General features: G+C 37.1%; 1 protein-coding gene across 1 annotated transcript in view; it reads right to left on the bottom strand.

Moving 5' to 3' along the window:
* LOC107188101 (band 4.1-like protein 4) overlaps positions 1-20,503 on the bottom strand; it is a 91,990-nt gene that overhangs the window by 8,652 nt on the left and 62,835 nt on the right. Inside the window, exons 4-6 of the mRNA XM_015576348.1 lie at positions 16,713-16,810; positions 680-800; positions 58-145 (exon numbers count right to left, since the gene is read on the bottom strand). Coding sequence (XP_015431834.1) covers positions 58-145; positions 680-800; positions 16,713-16,810 — 307 coding nt within the window. The remainder of the gene's footprint in view (positions 1-57; positions 146-679; positions 801-16,712; positions 16,811-20,503) is intronic.

Genomic DNA, 20,503 nt, shown 5'->3' with positions numbered 1-20,503 from the left:
ATTATTAACCGGCTGTCTGTGATTTACATGATTTTTTTTTTAATACGAAAAACTTACCAGAACGGGATGCAAATCGACCCCGTACATTTCGAGCCATTTCACCTTGTCAAGATAATTCAGCTCCGCCGCGGAAGGTAATTGTCCTCTGGAAAGGAGGTCATTGTTACTCTCGAAACTATTATCGTCACTTGTTACACGCATTCTGAACACAATCGAGTACATTTACACTCTTCATACATTATTTATGTTCATTGTATAATCGTTATGTAACAATTACATCAGGCATCCGGATAATGTAAAATATTGTAAAACAATAGTCATCGGCAAAGAAAAACATTTGTCGATTCATGTTAGATACTGTAATACAACGATATTTAAAAAAAAATTAGATTTATTTGTATTTAAATATGTTCTACCCATTTAATTTAGTTTCAATGAATATCCATTTCATGTATTATGTAGAATCACTTTTATTGATTCATTTACATGATAGCTTCAGTAATTTCACAGTTCCTTTGGATGACTTTAAAGATCATAACGTACATATGTTTCTCTTTATTTTTTGATATAGCGAAATTTATGATGTTTTATATTTATCATAAGAGAGTGTTATTTTTAGTAGCGAAGCAAAGAACGGTAAACAAAAACGTATAATTAACCAGTAATCAGAAATACTTACACAAGAGTTTTATGAAGCTCCACAATACGGTTCTCCAGTTCCGTGGTCTGATTGGCTAAGAATCGAAATTCGGTAACATAACCCAAGGAATGTCGTCTTGGATCGTAATCTCCGAGTTCCGCTGAAATAAAACCGCAAAATTTTCCAATCTATTGATCAAAATTATCACCATGTATTATTCGAATAAAATTCTGTTCAACTCTGGTTAAAATATATTAATAAAAGAAACCTTTGTATTCCTTTTGTTTTTGTACAAGTAGGTATCGCTACATTTGATTCAATACTAAGTAAATATCAGAGTTGGCCAAAATGTAATCTAATTACAAAATCCAAATCACAATTTCAATATAATTGCAAGGCAATTACAATTACATTGTAATTAACTATACTAAATTTATAAGAAAAATTAATTCTAATTGCACTTGTCCCGAAATTACATTGCAATTGCAATTTAGATTTTGTAGTTAGAGTACATTTTGCCCGATTCTGGTATACATATATTGATAATTTTTTTCAATACAAGTAATAATATCCATACCTCGATGGTATCGGTTTATCCCTACGTATGGCCTCTAATTAAATCACGAAAGGGAGCAATGTACCGTAGTCTAGAAAGTGCCAAATAATGTCCACCATCGCGAAATCGGGAGTTCGGAGGACAATTAATCGTATCTGATTCTCGCCGAGGATTCCCACCCGATGCGATCGTTGGAAATTCCGTTCTTTCGCCCTATTCCCCGACTCTTCCCCCGCCGTTCCTGTCACCGTCGATCCCCCTATAGGGTGCACGGACAGAAATGCCCTCCAGAAATCATCCTAGCCGGTTAATTGAATCACCGACTTTGATGAATATCGGCCCCGACCGATGCGTCGTGGCGGCGAGAGCACTTTATTTTCTCGCTGCCCCCCATTCTCGACCATCCAGGATGCGATGGAAGAAACCCAGGCACACGTTGTCGTCGCCCCGGCTTCTTGTATGCTCGTTCGATCGTGTAATTACGAGACCGCCGGTCGGAGATCGCGAAAACGATCGGTCGGACCGCGTTATGCACGAATCGCGCATCTATCGGCCTACGGAGACCCAGTCTCGTCGACGAAGAGGGAATTGGCAGAAATGGGGATCGTTATGAACAGAAAACGTTCATGTACATTACCGTCCATAAATATCCGAACACAGTATATTATCAATATTTGAATGTTACTATTTCTATTTGAATTTTTTAAGCCTTATTTGTTTTTAGAGATATCAAGGTGACCTTGAGATTTTTAAAGGTCAAAGGAAAGACGAATTCAACGACCTACAGCACGATAGTATTAAAAAAAAAGATTCATTGACCTTAAAACAACTCGTCACTTTGATTTCTTTAAAAAAGTAAGATATAAAAGAATCAAATTGTATCCATCCCATGCGCACGTTAAAATGGTATATAATTAATTAGTACGTTTTTTGAATTATGTCTTAGAATTATTTCAATTGAAATATCTCCTAAAGCATTAAGTTTTCGACATAAATAGGAAATACTTTTTTATAACGAACATCGAGTTGCATCGATTGGTATATTAAAAAATACAAAATTTCATTTAAAAAAATTAAATTGACCTTCATATGACCTTTACACGCCCACTCGCGAAAAAGCTAATAACACCAGTATATGCCCCCTTGACATCATTCAATTTTCATCTAAAATATTTTTCGTTACGAGTAATAATACCGAAAAAATCAAGATGCCAAATTAAACGAGACAGTCTGTATACTGAATTCGTTGTTGTTCGTGAAATTGAGGAAGTCTAAAGATTGAACATTTTTTCTGTTTTTCTTGATAGGAGAAAGGGAATGATATAATCTCTCAATGATCGTTGGGGACGGATATTATCCAAGCATGCAGACGATCGTTCGAATTACTGTGTAGGAAGGAAGAGAGAAAACGGAGGGCTGTAATTCGATTGATGGAAAACGTAGAATCAAGAGATACAAGAGGGATTTTTATGCTGATGAATCTCCGTTGTGGTTCTCATGAAAGCTTCTTCGACCTCTTATTTAATGGCGTATTGATATGAGCATCTATTTTGTAAATCGAACGTGAGTTTTGTAAACCGAGTTTTCATAGAATTTGTCGTATCTCAAGTTGAAAAATCACCCTTTTGATGTGGAAAATTGAAATGGCATTCCATCCAGGGACTCGCCCCGAGCTTTTTGAATCACATCCTGTTGACTGTATCTTTGTTAATCTTTCACTTCGGTCCGCCATCCGTTTCAAATCTCTTTTTCTGTTCTCCCTTTACTCGTGTTTCCAATCATAAAAGTAATAGGATCGTATCAGTTGTATCGATAGAATTATCTCGGCAATATCTTCAGTTTCTCAAAATTCTTCAAGCAAAAAAAAAGAATAATTAAAAAGTTGATTGGATAAAGATGCTCTCCGACCTTTTCGACTTCACCTGGTTACTTCTATTAAAAACATATCTTACTCTTTAAAGTTATTTGAATTTTTGCAACGAAACAATTATCAATATAAGTAATAGTCAATCCATCACGAAGCTATTAAAATATTTAGATGTAATATCCCAAATAATGTGTGTTATAAAGTACTTTTCGTCTCGAATGATTTTCTATTTTATAAAGCTACGTCTAAGAGGAAATAAATAAAAAATGTAGCATACACATTATAAATTCCTTAAAAATACTAAATTAAGAAACATGTCGCCAATAATTGCATGTATTCCACAATTTACATGAAATTATGTAGTGATATAATCAGTCCCAAAAGGGACTTGAACGTTTCATCATAACGACACAAAAATTCTTTAAATTTTTGGAAAATTTTAGAATTAAGGAATAGAAAACTAAAAATTTTCGTATAAAATTTCCAATTTCTGAAAAATTTAGAAAAATAAAAATTTATATGTCACCCTAAACGATGAACATGTAAATTAGCATAATTGAAGTAACCATATCACCTTACTTTTTAATATATCAGCACCAACATTCCTATTTACTATTCGAACAGGATTCTGCAAGCACGGAGACCCTATTTACGAATCAACTCACCCGTTTCTATACACCAGAAAGGTGCGCAGTGCTTCATTAAGCAGCACCGAAGTAACAATGCCCGGATAAAAGAGCAATCATAAACGCAGGGAAAAATCTCAAGCCCTAGAGATACGGTTTCCATTTTACGCAGCTCGATAAAGCGTCTTCGAGTTTCCTCCGGTGGCTGCTAGCGGAGAGGGATGGGACGGGGTGCCGCGGGTCCTCGAGAAATTATGAAACTAAATTAATTTACGAAACGACATCACCGACCTAAAAACGGAATGAAAGAGTCTGCAGGGGGGAGGGGGAGGAACGGAAATGCGCCGTGGAATAATGGGATCCACTCGGCGGGTATTTCTGAGACGGAAGGAATGCCTAAGGTGTTTTCTCGTCGCCGTTGTAATGGCATTGTGCTCAAAGCTCTGGGCTATCTTGTTTGAGATCTCCGGCGAAGAGTGGACAACGCTTTCACCGGGCGGCCCTCTATCTCCGTTTGTAAAATAGAGAGCGCAGAAACCGGCCGTTCTACTTATTTCCAGAGCAACTTCAATATTTGCGGAAGCGACAGGGGGGCAAAAGGGCTCGTTTTCTAAACGATACCGTCATCGCATGGAAAAACGCGTTAAGGTCCGTTTATACTAGAACTAGTCGACTACAGGACGAACCTTCGACGAACACTAGTCGAACATTAGACGTACCTTCGACGAACATTACACGAACCTTCGACGACAGTGGCGGATCCATTAGATATAAAAATATTTTGTCACCTATATTTGTAAAAGAAAATTGAAAAAAAATGCATTTATACACATAGCCCCTTCCCCCTGGTCTAAAGAAAGGCTACTGGATCCACCACTGTTCGATAAGCTTTCGACGGGACTAAGAGGGCCGCGTTTATCATTAGGAAAAATAGGCACATGCTGGGGCTCGTATAGAGAGGTGTTTGTCCTTACTGCATGAAGTAAATAAATCCGCTGTCTGTAACTTCTAAATGTAATTAATTACTATATAATAGTATGTAGGCAAAATACCATGAAATTATATCTACATTTCCTAACGTCGAAATAATTTCAGGATTGTTTTTACTAGATTACCAATGAGCAATACCAAAGGGGAGCGTTCATTTTCCGCACAAAAATTGGTGAAAAAGTATTTACGCGTACTCTTTCGGAACAAAAGATTAACGCACTGGTAGGACTGTACATAGAAAAAGATATTTTTAAAACTCTATGTTGTATGGGGACATTATTAATAAGTGAACAGACATCAAAACTATGAAACAAAAATTTTTAATTCCTTAAAATAATTTAATACCTACTGATTTTTTTTTTATTTTGATTTATGATAATACGAATTAACAGAACTTCAAATATTGTGGTTTTTTTTAACAAACATCACCCTCATTCTTGTTTATATAAAAAAAGCTTCGATTTTCATTGTATACCTAGGGTCCAAAAGGCTCTGGACGCGGCCCTGGGGATCAAGATGAGTTCGGTAGTACTTATACATTGTTTCATTTGAAAGAAATGAAAGAATATTTTCTTTTATTAAGGCTCTGCCAGTCCCAGTATAAATGGACCTTTACCCGTGCGACGTCCGACATGTCGCCCGGACAGAAGTCACGGGAAATGTAACCATCCCAGCTCCCGACTCGATTAATGCTTCCGTGAAATTGCTTTTCGACGTTGAACAAGTATACGGTTACTTCTGCAGCGTGTGATTGTAGATAAAGTTTTTTTTTCAACAGGAATAAGCAGTTAGGTCGTTGCGTTATAAAGACTAGGGAGAAATTGTGCTGCAGTTTTTCTCTTTGGGCATGTTATTGCCTCGTTGTCACGGCACAATATTGAGAATTAAGCTATGATATTAAGCGGCGACAATGATTTGTTATGAGGGACGATAACGTATTTTTATAGGGACAAAAGGTTTATTGTAAACGGACATTAAGGTTTCAACTGTGGGTATGGAGGAATGAGTGCTGTAATGTTTGAGTGCTGTTAAAACATTTCATACATATGTATCAAGCAAAGTGACACTAGTGCCATTTTGCTTGAAGTATTGGATTTCAACTTATGACGTATTTCTGGATCTACATATTGGAAGATATTTCACGCAATAAAATGAAAATTGAATATTTTTGGCATGTGACATTTTTCTCGTGGGGGGCACGTGGCCTAGAGTTACCATTAGGCTGAGGATGGTTATGAAAATTTACAGCTTTGAGCACTGATATGTAAAAAGAAAATAAGACAGAATATACATATATAAATACTATTAACTCTCCGTAGGTAAACATATATTTTCACATTTCGTGGGCAAACTGGGTCGTTCATGTCCAAACATCTGAACAAATTCTGGGATACTTATCAAACTCTCTACATTGCCTACAGAGGGTTCAACTTCATTGGAATCTACATTTTTCTACATTCTGGGGACACTATAAATACATAATAATCTATTTATCACACACTTCCGCTTTAAATTAATTCTCCGTATATTTTCCATATTTTCGAAATTCTTCATTGAACACTGAAAAACGATTACCCAATTTATCTGCCTTTAACTACCAATTTCGAGATAATACACTAAGATTGACAGTTTCACGTGCACTAACTTATATAATACAAAAACAGAGATCGAATCCACATTAACAAAAATTACCACATTCATTGACCGATAACGTTTGTCAACCTTCAGCGTTCAAAATCACGAATAGACTCTCTGACCTCGAAACAGACTGTCAAAGCAATTCGAGGCTCATCGATGACGGAATCGCTCGAAAACTCGGCGGAGAGAGTGTATCGAGCGCTAATACCCCATAAGATCCATCATGCTCAAGAGTTACAGGATTTATGTCCCCTCCGTCAAAGTACGCCAGAAGAGAAAGAGAGTGAAACGCGCGGGATTCGTTTCGCCTGCACGGACCGAGGGATAGAAAAGAAACGCGACGGAACAGGAAAGTCGAACACGTAAAATTATGTTGCTTAAGATGTTGCAATCCATCCTCACCCGCCGGTGATCTCATCCGCGGCGGACCGCACGCGCATTCAGAGTGAAGTTTATCTCCATTTCGCGAAGCAAAACGCGCGTGCCGTGTCCCTTTCCCCTCCGTTTCCCTCCTAGGGCCTCATTCTTTCTCTCTCCCTTTCTTTCCGTCTCTTTCTCTATCTTTTTCCCTCTCGTTTTCTCCGTCTCACTTCGTTCCCCCGTGTCTCGTTGTCAACGGGCTGTGGGACTGAACAAGAAGAAAGGGCATTCATTTCGTGTCTCTTTTGACGGCGATGAGACGCAAACACGACCGTATCTTTCTCTCTCCCCCGCCCTTTCTCTATTTGCATGACTTTGAATCTCGCTACGGAGATAACTAACGCACGGGTGCCGGACCTGCTGCAGCCTCCTTCTGCCGTTCCACTCGCGATCTTTTGCCGTCCGCTAGCCGCGCGACCGAATGGTAACACGCGCGGGCTAATGTTTTTCTTTTCTCTCTCGTGGTTTTTTCAGCATTAACGTTACAACTCCCAAGGGAGGGGGGTCCTCGAATCCACAAGCTCGAGAACTTTAAATTTTATTTTTCAAGGTATTTCTGGACGGTACTTGGAAACCTTATAAGTAAACTGCGGATTTTATGCATTTATCTTTGAATGTGAATGTGCAAATCACAATGCAGTGATAATTTTCGTAAAGATTAATATAAATATTGGTTTAGTTTGAACTTAACAAATCTCTAGTAAGGGAAACTAATCTCTGACATAATTTTAGTACAGTAAATTAATCTATGGAACTTATTTACAACAATTTTCTTTTAGACTTTTCACTTATTGTTTCACGAAAAATTATATTTCATCTGAGCGTGGCCTGAGTTCGTCTACATCCTGTATAATAGAAATATTTTGCAAAATGTACAGGCAAAGCGAGACAATACTGAATAAAAGAAGAAGTATTCATTATAAAAGTTCGACATTTTTTATTACTAAAAACTTTAAGGAGCGATAGTGTCTTGGCAGGACCGAAGAAGTTGAATGCCTTTTTTTCTTTTACTTTTCAATATAGTCTGTAATCTTGAAAACATGCAAGTAATATTCTCAGTTACTGCTTGAAAAATTGACAAAGTTATAAAAGGAGGAAGAAGGTGGTAAATTGTCAAAGAGAATCCATTATGTAGAACTTTAAAGTACTATTCTACTTTCACGCGACCGGAAGAGTTGAACCCTTTTTCATTTTTTTTATGTCACGTAACTTCTTGATTTAGTGAAGTTTTAGGGCGAATTTTGAAAACCTGGAGAAATTGTGATAGTTCCGTGAAAATAATGCACTCACTTAGAATATTAAAACGACATTCTACTTTGATATGGTCAAAAAATCGTATTCTCAAATTTTTGTCGAAATTGTAAAATATTCTACACTTTAAATTGAAATTGGAAAAAGTAACAGAATTATGATTAATTACTGTGACTCAAAATATTAAGTTATTTTTTTCAGGAACTCATTTTTAAGAATATTGGAAAAATATTTTTTAGTATTAATATAGACTTATTCTGATGAGTTTATCAATAATTAATAAATAGAAATGACCAACTTTAAAAATGGTATTAAGTATCATTGGCTTGTGTTTGTTATCCTTATTCGTTACAGTATTCTAATTCTCCGTAGTAGAATGACCCTTTGCCAATCAGACACAGGAGAATGTCCCTTTGCCAATTAGACACAGGAGAATGCCCCTTTGCCAATCAGACACAGTAGAATGATCCTTTAACCAGTGAGAAACAAGAAAATATAAAAACTAAATAAATACGAAACAACTTCGAGTATCTTAAATTTTGGTACCAAATCTATATTCTAAATTATATACTCCTCTAACAATGCTTACTTTATCGATCCCATCAATGTTCTATCGAAACTATTCGGAAGTAGAAAGTAACTGTTCGAAAGGCACAAGAAATTGAACGTAGGTACTTCAGAAAAGTTTAACGCATTACCCTCCACACAGGGACGTCTCTTTTCGCCGGCGAAATTGAAATCACGTGCCGCGCAAACCTTCCGCGAATCTTTTTAAATCGGTTTCTTCTGATCGTACCTTTGTTGGATAGTTTAACCCCACCCAGAATGCGAGACTTTCCGCAACTCGTTCCTTTGGGAGCTACCTTTCTCCTCCTTTTTATTGCATTTTCGGCAAATTTTCTGTAACTTGTTCCTTTACGAAGTAATATTTATTATAACGCATAAAATACAGTCAATAATATAATTTTCACTTGTATTGGATAAGTGTAAAAGTTTCGGTGGTTTTTCTGCGGGTAATATGATCATGGTTTTGTGGAAACAATAAATAATTGTTATGTGCTGATATCAATGTAACACAGTGAATTGTGTTTAGAACAAAAATTGAAGCCGATTGAGTGTGTATTGTTTGAAAATAAAATTGAAATTGAACTCTCGAAAAAAAATATTTGAAAGTGGAAGAAATAAACGTTACAAACACCGTAAAAAATACTTATGATCTGTTTGGAGAAACTGTTATGTCAATCGCACTCTGTGGTAAACTGAAAATGTATTATTATAATTTAATGATAGAAATTCAATAAATGATAATAACCTAAAAATTTTGTTCAGCAAGATGAAAATGTATATTAAAAACACGTATGTTATAAAAGAATCGTTTTCTATTTCATTAAACTATATTATTAACTTATAGTTAAAACTATTATTATTATCTACTGTTTTAGAGCGACACCCACTGAAACTTTTGCACTGACCCAACAAAAAAGAATTGTATCTTTTTACACAAAGACTGCAATGTTACTAAAAATAAATCTTAGCAAATCGATGCAAAATGACAAACGATTAAATGAATTAATTTCAAATATATTAATGAAATTTATAACTTAAAATATTTGTTATGTGCATTAATTTATTCGACGAAAATTCCGTCGATTAAATGAATGACACACGTCACGTAGATTGCTATTTATTGGATGATTAAAAATAATGAATTTTCTTCGCGGTGGAACATTTTCGTAGAGGAATCGCGACATATTTAATTTCAGTTGGAAATAATTTTCAAACGGATCAAGGATCGTTTCCCGTGCGGAATTTATACATACATTTACCCCGAAAGTGTCCACAATTAAGCCACGGTCTAAGCACGACACTTCAGGAACGACTCAGGTGGAAACGCGCGAAAACATTCCGCGTTGAGTTCTCGTTTCGCGGTGTTTTGCCGGTGAAGTGCCTCTCGTGGCTTCTTGATTTCCGACCGTGGAATTAAAAACGAGGATACACTCTTGCGATCCCATATCCGAACTCGTCCTTTCGACGTTCGTATGAAAAAACTGAAATACACGGTTCCCACAGTAATTCAAGATCCTCGATATACTGCCCACGAAAAAGGTTCGTGTAAATTAAAAATTTTTCGTCCGGAAAAAAATGCGAAACTCGTAGGCAGCCGCGTATCCGCGCAAATATGCACTGATTAATGGATGAAACATTTATATTTCGTAAATAAAACTCGGTCGTGGGAAAGAAGAACGCGAGTAATTTTGAATATTTGAAATTTTAATTACGGAGTCTTTTATATATTTATGTGGTTATAATTTCTGTTGTAATATTATGTTTCCTAACTTTTGTATAAATATCTTCTTTTCCAAGTTTTGCATTTCCTAAATTTTGTATGAGGTTGTGTTCTTTTATATATTTATGTAATTACAGTTTCTGTTGTAGTATATTCATTTCTTATTTTTTTTTATAACGAATCTACAATCAAAGCAACAGTACGCCTCGTCGCGTCGCTCTTCGGTATCACGTTCGCGTCAGTTTGCAAAATATGTAGTCTTATACCTAGTTAGGATATGACGTCTTGAAGACGCTCATTTTACAGCTATTCTGGGTGCTATCTGGGTATACTTTTTACACTCGTCTGAATCTACAGTATGTTACTCAAATTTCAATTGTAAATTTCTATTTCACTTATGGGTTTCCAACGATGTGCCACCCATGGCCTATTTCCGTTGGTCAACCTGGTTGGAACAGTTTTCGCTCGAAATTTCGATGAAAACGCCTGGACCCGTTTATTGCGCATTCGCCAGAAAAGCAATTTTGTTTAGACTCTTTCTCTGGGAAATAAGCGTGCCCGAACGTTTGGCGTCCCGGCTGTCTTTCGTCCCGTGTTCCGAACCACGAAATAAAAGCGTGATTGTCGCAATAAAAATGAGCAGGGTGACCCCGCTGGTCCCTCTGTTTCGTCCACTTCGATACAAGGGAGATTCTAGCATTGAGTTCTATACAGTAATTCCTCGATGAATGCAACACGAACAACGGCGTTATTCCCACCACTAGGGGCTTCCTGTCATCAATAATGGTTATCGATAACCAAAATAAAATTCTCGTCATCGACAATAGTTACGTGCAACCAAAACCAATTTCCGTCATCGATAATTGTTATTTATAACCAAAAACAAATGTTAATAATTTATAATGGTTATTCGTAACCAAAATCATTCACACAAAGATATTAACTCTTTTACCGTTATTATTTAAATTGTGGTTACAACAGTTAGGGTCTCTGGTTTCAAATGTACCGACAATATTTATATTTTCAAATAACAGCATTGAAAATGAAGTTCCGAAATAAATTATTTCAAATAGCTATTTCTTATTTTCATTTCGAATAAAATTTTCCCAGGCTTACGTGAGATAGGTTCGCCGCATATTTTTTCTATTTCTCGGACCAGCCCTCATCCCACAGGTCGCTGTCCAGTTAGTATAGAGCTCAATGGATTCTAATCTCTCCGTGGTCTGCGTAAAACCTTATCGGGCCGTTACGCGGATTCTCGTCTCTCTGGCTAGATTCTCGTCGTAAACGTGAGCGTTTCGCGGTAACGCGGTCTGACTGGTGGAAGAAAAAAGAAAACCGCCCCACCGAGCCCTGCGTGTAACGACCGTCGTCGTGCAACGACCTTCCGTTTCGATGAATGCCTGCGCGCGCGGAAGGTCCGGAAAAGCGTAATTTAGATCGAGGGTTTCTTCGTTAATGCGCGAGGAGGACTGGGAATGCATATTCCGTTGCGCACCGCGGAAAATTCAAGTGTGGTTTTTTTTTCGGTACGGTTCAGAGTACGTATTGTGTGTTCCCTCTCTATAATCACGGTTCACGGGCCTTATGGTCATACGAGGGAAGAAGAAGCGACGCGTTGAGCCATGGAACAATTGTGGTATTCACGTCTATTATTCCCAGACAGCACATGACGCCTTGGAGACGGCTTAAAGACGTCTTAGACCTAAAATAGCCGTAAAATGGGCGTGTTCAAGGCGTCATGTGCTATCTGGGTTCTGTATTGGGAATGTCGGTGGAGGTGTGGTAAGTCAAAATCTAAGGATTTTGGCCCTCCGATGGTAAGATGGAAAATTACTGACTGTAGGTCTTTCAAATTTATAGTTGTTTACAGTTCAAATATCATAAATACGAAGTAACTTTTAACAGTTTTAAAATGGTTAGAATCAGAAGTCTGTGATTTGAATGGAAAGAACAATGCGAAATTCCATAAACGTAAGTGCGCGTGTGCAACACCCCAAAGTACAAATTTTATTGGTGGTGAAAATATAATTAATCGTGGCCATCTTTTAAATCGTGGAAGACTAAATGAAGATGACAATGATGTTATTGAAATAATTGTGTTTTGCCTTCAGACATCATATTTAAAAGATGATCCACGTGAAATTAGTGGTGAAATCTTGAAAGATGGACGAATTATTGGTATGAATTAAAACTTAGGTAAATTTGCGACACGACTTCCTAAAAATCATTAATTTTATGTTCAACTCTATTTATAATTATAAGAATAATATTTGTTGGGATAAAATCGTCTTTTGTAAAGTGTAATGAGCATATTCTCATAGACGACGATACATTCTAGCCCATTTTTAAAACTTTCACCCATGCACTGAAGCGGTCAATAATTTCTTCTTGATTTAATTTCTTTTTTAATTTCACGAAGTTTACTTTTTGTCGGAGAAAATGGTAAAGGCGAACAGTATCATTTTTACATGCATGATTGTTACAACCGTACACACAGCAATATATTTTAGTCTTATTCTTTCTAGGAAAAATTGCATGGTGTACATTTTTATAACTGTTTAAATAATTATACCGATTAATACTACTGAAATACCAACACCATATCCTACGACAAATTTGCTCTCGATCCAAAGGCAACTACTTTTAGCGATCATTATTACAACTTTCGACTATTATCGTTACCGAATACAGTCATTTATATCTATTTATATTTATTTACTTATAATCGCAATTTATAGTTGTATTGCATGAAAGATTCATTCCAAATTTATTTCAGGGGGTTTTACCCTTGAAAAAAGGTAATATCGGGGCCAATAGTGTTTTGGAAGTTTAATTAGTCAGAAAGTAAAGAATTCTAAATATTATACAAGAATCCACTTCGTAAGTCTTTGAATAATACATATGTTCGAAAAACAATGTCACAATTCCGCGAGTGCAAGAATCCGCGTAATCTGATACAGAACATTGACTTTAAACTGAAATTAATACGGCCGTGAAGTTCGCGAAACTGGTCCCGGCGGAATCTCGTTATTAATTAATGATCATTTGTCGACAATAATTACGCGAAACCTGTTCCACGGGATCGAGGTAAACGATTTTGCAAGCGTTATACAACGCTGCTCGAGATCTATTTTTTGTCACCGCGGGGCGAAACCAGAACCGACTTCTTTGCATGCAGACGTTCAAGGCTACACACAGCTGCGGGTAAGAATTGGGCCGGAAGAAGTCGAGGCGCGAGCAAATTGTTCACAGTGGGAAACAAAGGGAGTTATGCCTCATTTTCGGAATTGTAGTGGCAGCTATAATGACGGGTCCCCATAACGCCCCATGGTCATTTGAGGTTTACACTTGCAATTGTCTTCTGCGAGATTACTCGCTTAAGCGATTTTCCTTTTTATGCCATCTTCAACTTTGAACGTTCTTCCCTAAACTACCGACATTCATCAAATTGTTTCCACTTTCGTGAATTTTAAAACTGTCACAGCTTTCATCGTAATAATTGCGCTATTCGTCGTTCATCTAAATATAAAAGTGACACTTTTGAGATATTCGAATGTTTTGTTATAACTTCATTGTTCTTCCGTTTATTCTTCATTAATGAACATTACATCTTTTATGCTGATACAAGGATGTACATATAAACAGAGAAATAGAAAAAGTATTCGTATACCGCTGATTCTAATTAACAATTGACAATGTTGCGTTTACAAGGGAAGCACGTCAATTGTACGACTTCGATTTTAACAAGGTTTTGTAAGATGACAGTATACAGGTTCCTAATGATATTCATATGTGTAATATTCGGTGGAGACACTCGATAATTTGAAAAATATAAACAATTGACGTTACGTATCTTTAAGTAAAAATTATCGAAGTACAGTGATTCCTCGATGAATGAAACACGAGCAACGGCGCTATTCTCACCACTGAGGGAGTCCCCATGTGAAACCAATTAAAACAGAGTAAACAGTAGCTAAGCAGAGGCTCGGCTTCGGGCAAAAAACAAATTTATGTGAGGCTGAAAACTTTTCCGCCTTGCAACGGATGCTCTGAAGTGGATCCGAGTGTGTCGCTCCTATCGAGACATTACTGTATAAGGTTGTCCCGCTGGTAAATCGAAGGTCTTGGGATCGATTTCGTTCACGGAAATATTTTCGTTTTACTTTGCGAACACAACTTCGATAACTTTAACTTATATTCATAATATCTCTTGAAAGTTCGTAACATTAATTGTTATTACCATTGAAATTATCGAGTGTTTACACCTAGTATTTCACATACGTATATCATGAGTAACTTAGTAACACACTTAGACTTTAATATAAACTGACCAATGTGATGTATGCGTATGTTGTGTTTTGACTGATCGATGTGTTCTGGTGAATGAGTGAATGTATAGATGCTTGCTGGAATGGATCGACTCGTGATTGATGGAAAATGCAGAATTTTGGTTGGTGTAGGTGGTTCAAGAGGTGGTAGAATGAGTTGGAAAAAGTGAGGTTTGGTATATGGATTTCTTGGATTCCTAGAAGTCAACGCCGAAATATAAGGAATGGTCTTAAGGACCGCGAATGTTTTGCGCGTGATGTACAGCTGTCCAGGAATCCCTGTTTATGACAGTTTGGTGACCGTGTCGACGGCCCATGACGCCATGAGCGTTACGACTATCGCCTACCTACGTTGGGTCGCAACATTTATTTTAAAAAGAGTAGGCTTAACGAGTAATGAAAGGCACAATTTTTCATTAAATTTCTCTTCGAAAAATCCGTCCCATTATTCAAGATAGAAATATTTAATCTGGTATTTCTGATGGGTGGCTTTGAGACCGAACGTTAATCCCGCAACAGTATTACAAGACCCTTGCTCTTTCGTGTCTGGGCAGCTTTCTTTGACCTTGGAAAGATTAATATCCACGGATTTAATTAAAGCCACCAGTTTTAATCACAACGTTCATTAGAAACGGTAATAATCTCCGTGTCAAGACGGCTGACGGAAGCTGCGTTGCGAAAAGAAATCAGGGGAGCATCACCCACCTGATTGATTGCCCTCGCCTGCATTCCCTACCCCGATTCCATTCTCGTGTAATTTCGTCTTAAAATGGATGAGACTCGGAACACGTATAAAGAAACGCGTAGATATTCGGCGCTTATATCATTTGAATAGAACACTAAAATATGACTTACTGCATTTTAATAAAACTAATTTTCGAATATTATAAATATTCTTTCGAAGAAGTAAATAAATGTTGGTAAATTCTGACTTTAAGTACGTATTGAACATAATCCTACTTGTGTAAAAAGAAGCGAATTAAAATCATATATTCAGAAAAATAAAAATTACAAAGTTAAAGACTTGCTAAAATTTCAAAATTGCATCTTAATACTGATAAAGTACTTTAAGTGAAGTTATACGACGCCCCAAAATATTCAACACATTTAAAATAGTAACAATCTCCTTATAAAAAAACATAAGACAAAAAAAAACGATAATACATGTACTATTTAACTTTTCAATTATTACTATTATTATCATCACGTAAATCGGTGGCTCTCAGCAAGATAAATACATAAAGTATGATAAGATTTTATATTATAGAATATAAAATTAATATTTTATTGTTACCTACAGTACTAGAAACATTTGTTGCGACACTTTCAAAATTACTTAGTATGCACAATTTTTATAGCAATATGATCCATCACATGATTCGTATCAAACTTATTTTAACCAAAACAATGTTGTTCATATTTTTGCAATAAATATCTATTTTAATTAACCCTTTCATTCCCTCTCTAGTATCATGTCTTTTTTCATATCTGTGAGTGTATAATAATTTTTTCTAGTCTTGTATAGATGGTATGGTACAAATTGGAATGTGCATTTAAAAGATCATCGATACAATAAGACATTATTGGTCCTTTGTCTCATTCATTTGATGGAATTCAAATGTTGAGCATTGTTACAAATACAATAGAAACTTACAAAACTGTAATTTCTTTCAAATATTATGACGTGTGAAAAATTGGGTTTTATTATGAATAATAACATTACGATAAGAATTATTGTTAACTGTGATAAAAGTAAAAAAGTTGCCAAATGGCGACTACTGAAAAGTGGCACGACGGTTTCAAAATGTTAAAATATTCTTGTGAATCATTTTCATGTCGTCTAATGTACACAAAAAAAAAAAACAATATACTTCTCTGATAATTTTCAAATAATCTAGGAATGAAAGGGTTAATTCTCCTAGTGATAATAACAAGATATGTATAAGCGATAACATGTTTAATATTCAAGTGTTGTATTAAATATTTCCAGTACTGGATTTCATGTAACGAAAACTTCACTCCAGCACTATGAGAACAAGACGCACACTTCGCTCCTGGCAGGGGGAACTCGTTAACAGAAAGAATTACTAAACATTAGGTACTCACATTGAACCACGTAAGCCCCCAGTTCCGCAGCCAAGTCGAACGACACTGGCAGTCTTCCTTGCAGGATATCCTGTTTGACTTGCAGGAAAAACTGGTACCTGCGAAGCAGAAAAGTGTCCTTCATATCGATCGAAAGGAAACACCATTCCTCGAACGGGCCGGAGTCGAGGTATTTCACGAGGGTCGTTGAATGACTCGTGACAAGTACGTCGTGTAACAAAATCGAAAAGGGGAGAGGGTAACGACGGAAGAAAATAAAAACGGCAATAAGTTTACGAAAACGAAGAAGTCACGATGGGGTCAAGTTGCAGTTCGTCTCGCCGCGAACTTCGATTTTACCGTCGTTGCACACGCGGTTTCTCTTCTTGTATAGTCATCGTTAAAGGACTTTTTACCTCCTCCCCTCCCCCTTTCTCATTTTACCATTTGTTGTGCCGATCTTTCTTTTCTGATGTTGTGTACCGTTCTTCTGTTCCCTCGCTTCGGTACGTCTCGTTCTCCCTTTCGCGCATACCTCTTCCCATACGCAGATTCCTTTTCGTTCGCATATTTCTTACGCTTTTTCTTCATTTTCTACCTGCCAATCTCTCCCGCCGCCTCTTTCTTTGCTCATCCGCCACGCTCGCTTTCATCGTGCCCCATACATCCCTCCACCACACCGAGTTACTTCTCGCCCGTCTTGGTTATAATTCGCTTTTCCGTTATTCTATGCACGATCACGATCTATCGAGTGATTCATTACAAGTGGTTATACCAGCAGTTAATCACTCTTAATTCGAATCTGACAGACTAATTTCGTCGTTTTCGGGAACACTGAAAATATATGCATGAATAAGTTTCATGTCGTGACTCCACAGTGCTAACGTTGTCAATCATTTTTATGGCTGATTTACCTAGTTAAAATAGCTTAATATGTTGTATTAAATAAACGAAACTGTTCGTGAAAAGTTTAATGCAATTTGTGGTGAATTAAAAACATTTTTAAAACATTATAGTTTGGTACATTATTTTAGTTTTGAGTGGTATGTATACTCGAGGGAGATTCAGGTCTCCGATATTACGTGAACAGAGGGAAGAGTTCCCAAGGCCCCCCTTGGGAGTCTCAGGAATTAGAAAGACCCCTAAGGAAATTTAATAGTCCAAAATGCTCCGTTTGAGAGACCAAAAATTTCTAAGGATACTTGAAGATTGATTTAAAAATTCCCATGTGTCTACGAGGGTGACAAGGAAATACCAAGAAACACCCCGAAATTTCAGTGAACTCCAGAAACCCGAAGGAACCTCAAGGGACACCAAAGAACCTCAAGTAACACCAAACAACAAAGTAATTCGAAGGGACCTCAAATCCCTGGAAGAACCTCACAGAACCTAGAGAACACTAGAGAACCTTAAGGAACTTCAAGGGACACCAAAGAATTCGTAGCAATCTCAAGGAACAACAAAGGATACCAAAGAATCTCAAATGATATCAAACAACTTTGAGGGATCTCAAAACACCCAAAAGACTCTCTTGTCAGTATCCTGCAGGTGTTGCTTTTTCTCAAATATTGTTTTTTTCTTCAAATGTCTACGCATTGTTTCTAGTGCATTCTCTTCTTCTGCAGCTCATAAAAAACTACATTATATAATATAGTTTACAGTATTAATAAACATTACCCAAAAGTACTAGTCACAATTTGTATTCATTTCATCAAAACCCAAAAGACTCTCTTGGAACAAGTATCTCTCTAACTCCAAGAAACTCTCCTGTATTACAAATGTAATCGCAGAACAATGACTACTTAATTTTCTCTCACTTAAATTTTCTTCTGACAACATATAGTATGACGGTTCGAATATTGACACCAGAAGATCGTGAAACACCTGACGAACGCGTAACGAAAGTAACCGAAAGTGTTGTTCGAAGACATCGAGAACGAAAGTGATCCTCCTGTGAGCATAGAGCGTGTAAAAAACACGAATGGGCCTCGGCAAAAAAACTTCGTTAACCGTCTTTCCGAAACACTTTGATGCTGCGCCTCTCTTTCTCCTTTGGTATCGCACGCGAGCGGTATTTACTTTGCATAAGTTGCTTGAAGCCGCAAAAACCCCACGGGGGAAACGAGGAATGCTGGAAACGCGATGTAAATGGAGGCAACACGCGAGGCGGCGTAGGATCAGGCTTAACGATAGCGCTTCGTTCGGCGTCGGTTAGGGACGGGACGGTGAAAAAACGGTGCAAGAAGGCGAGCAAAACGGGACAGACGGAGGAGTAAACGCGGAGAGGACGTCTTTATTCTCGACTTGAAAAATGAACAAAGGAGGGCGTATAGAATAAAATTGTCAACTTCAGAATTTCTTTTCAAACGGACTAGTTTCTCCCCGGATGGTGGATATTTTGAATGGTCCTGCAGACGTAGGGACTTGGGTCCGTTTGAATCAATACGAATCTTTCTTCCTATCAGAGATGGGCACAATTTTATTCGAATAATACATAGTGAGAAGCAGCAGTATCTAAGATCGTCATCCTCACCTTTAAACAGTTCGTGAGATTAAATAATTGTTTGCAAAATGTCTATTCATTCAAAAAGAAATATTATTTTATGATAAAAATTGGAATTACTACGTTCAATCAAGTAAAAATGACGAAATATTTTTTTCATCTTTTATTCGTTATTCGAAACTTTTTATCTAGATAATGAATTTGCCTATCTATGGTTCCTATCTACATACAGGATGTCTCGTTTGATCTCTTAAATATCTTTTTTAATTATGAAAACGTAAACAAATATTTTATGCGTAATATGAATGGCAGGCATTAAATGGTCAGTATCCTGCAGGTGTTATTTTTTTTCAAATGTTGTTCTTTTTCTTGAAGTTTTCAAGGTCATGGATGTCTTTTCTTTCAAATAACTACATATTTATTTCTATTGCATTCTCTTTTTCTACAGTTCATAAAAAGATGCATTATATAATATAGTTTATAGTATTAATAAATATTACCCAGAAGTAGTCACAATTTGTATTCATTTCTTTGTAATTAATTCTCAAAGAAAAGTTACATTTTTACCAAATCTGACTCCCTTCAATGCAGGATCACGAGAGTTTCGTAGATGCCGCTCGAGCGCGATGATTCATCTGTACCAGAGTGTTAACACAGCAAACAGACGTACAAAAAGTAGCAAACACTTCTGATGAATTTACGAACCTGAACAGATCTTTAATGATCGGAACAAATTTGTTGGAATGTCCCGGCAACCTATTCCGTCTCCTAAAAAACCCGTTAACATAAACTGACGAGTTAACACCTCTTGGAGGAACTTGTGTAAAAACAGTCAACGTCTAAAACTGGTACAATTTACTTTATCACAACTACAACAACACACTCTATTCAGCCATGCTCTCAGATCCAATGGTCGCCCCCATGGGACTAAAAACATCGTCCCCCATAATTTTCCGCTGCGTCGGTGGCGTAGGGGGGGGGGGGAGAAAAGAAAAGAAAGAAAAAAGGAGAGGAGAAGGTTAAACGACAGGAAATACGAGGAAGACGGGGTACAAGAAAGTGGGCTGATTAAGGTGATGACTGGAAAAGGAAGAAATGAGAACTCCTAGGAACAACTAGGGTGAGATAGAGTTAACGAATGAGATTTTAATGATTCAACGGTAATATATTGAATTTCTTTTGGGCCGATGTTCAAGGAGCCGGCGGCGATGGAGAGGAAAGGAGGTGCCCGCGCGTGTTTCCGGGCGAAACCACGTTAGAGACGTTGGGGATCGAGACAGGAACTGGAAAAACGGGGGGAAGTGACGGT

This window comes from Dufourea novaeangliae, unplaced genomic scaffold (genome assembly GCF_001272555.1).
Source record: "Dufourea novaeangliae isolate 0120121106 unplaced genomic scaffold, ASM127255v1 scaffold115, whole genome shotgun sequence".
Lineage (NCBI taxonomy): Eukaryota > Metazoa > Arthropoda > Insecta > Hymenoptera > Halictidae > Dufourea > Dufourea novaeangliae.
This window is presented reverse-complemented; position numbering and strand designations above follow the sequence as displayed.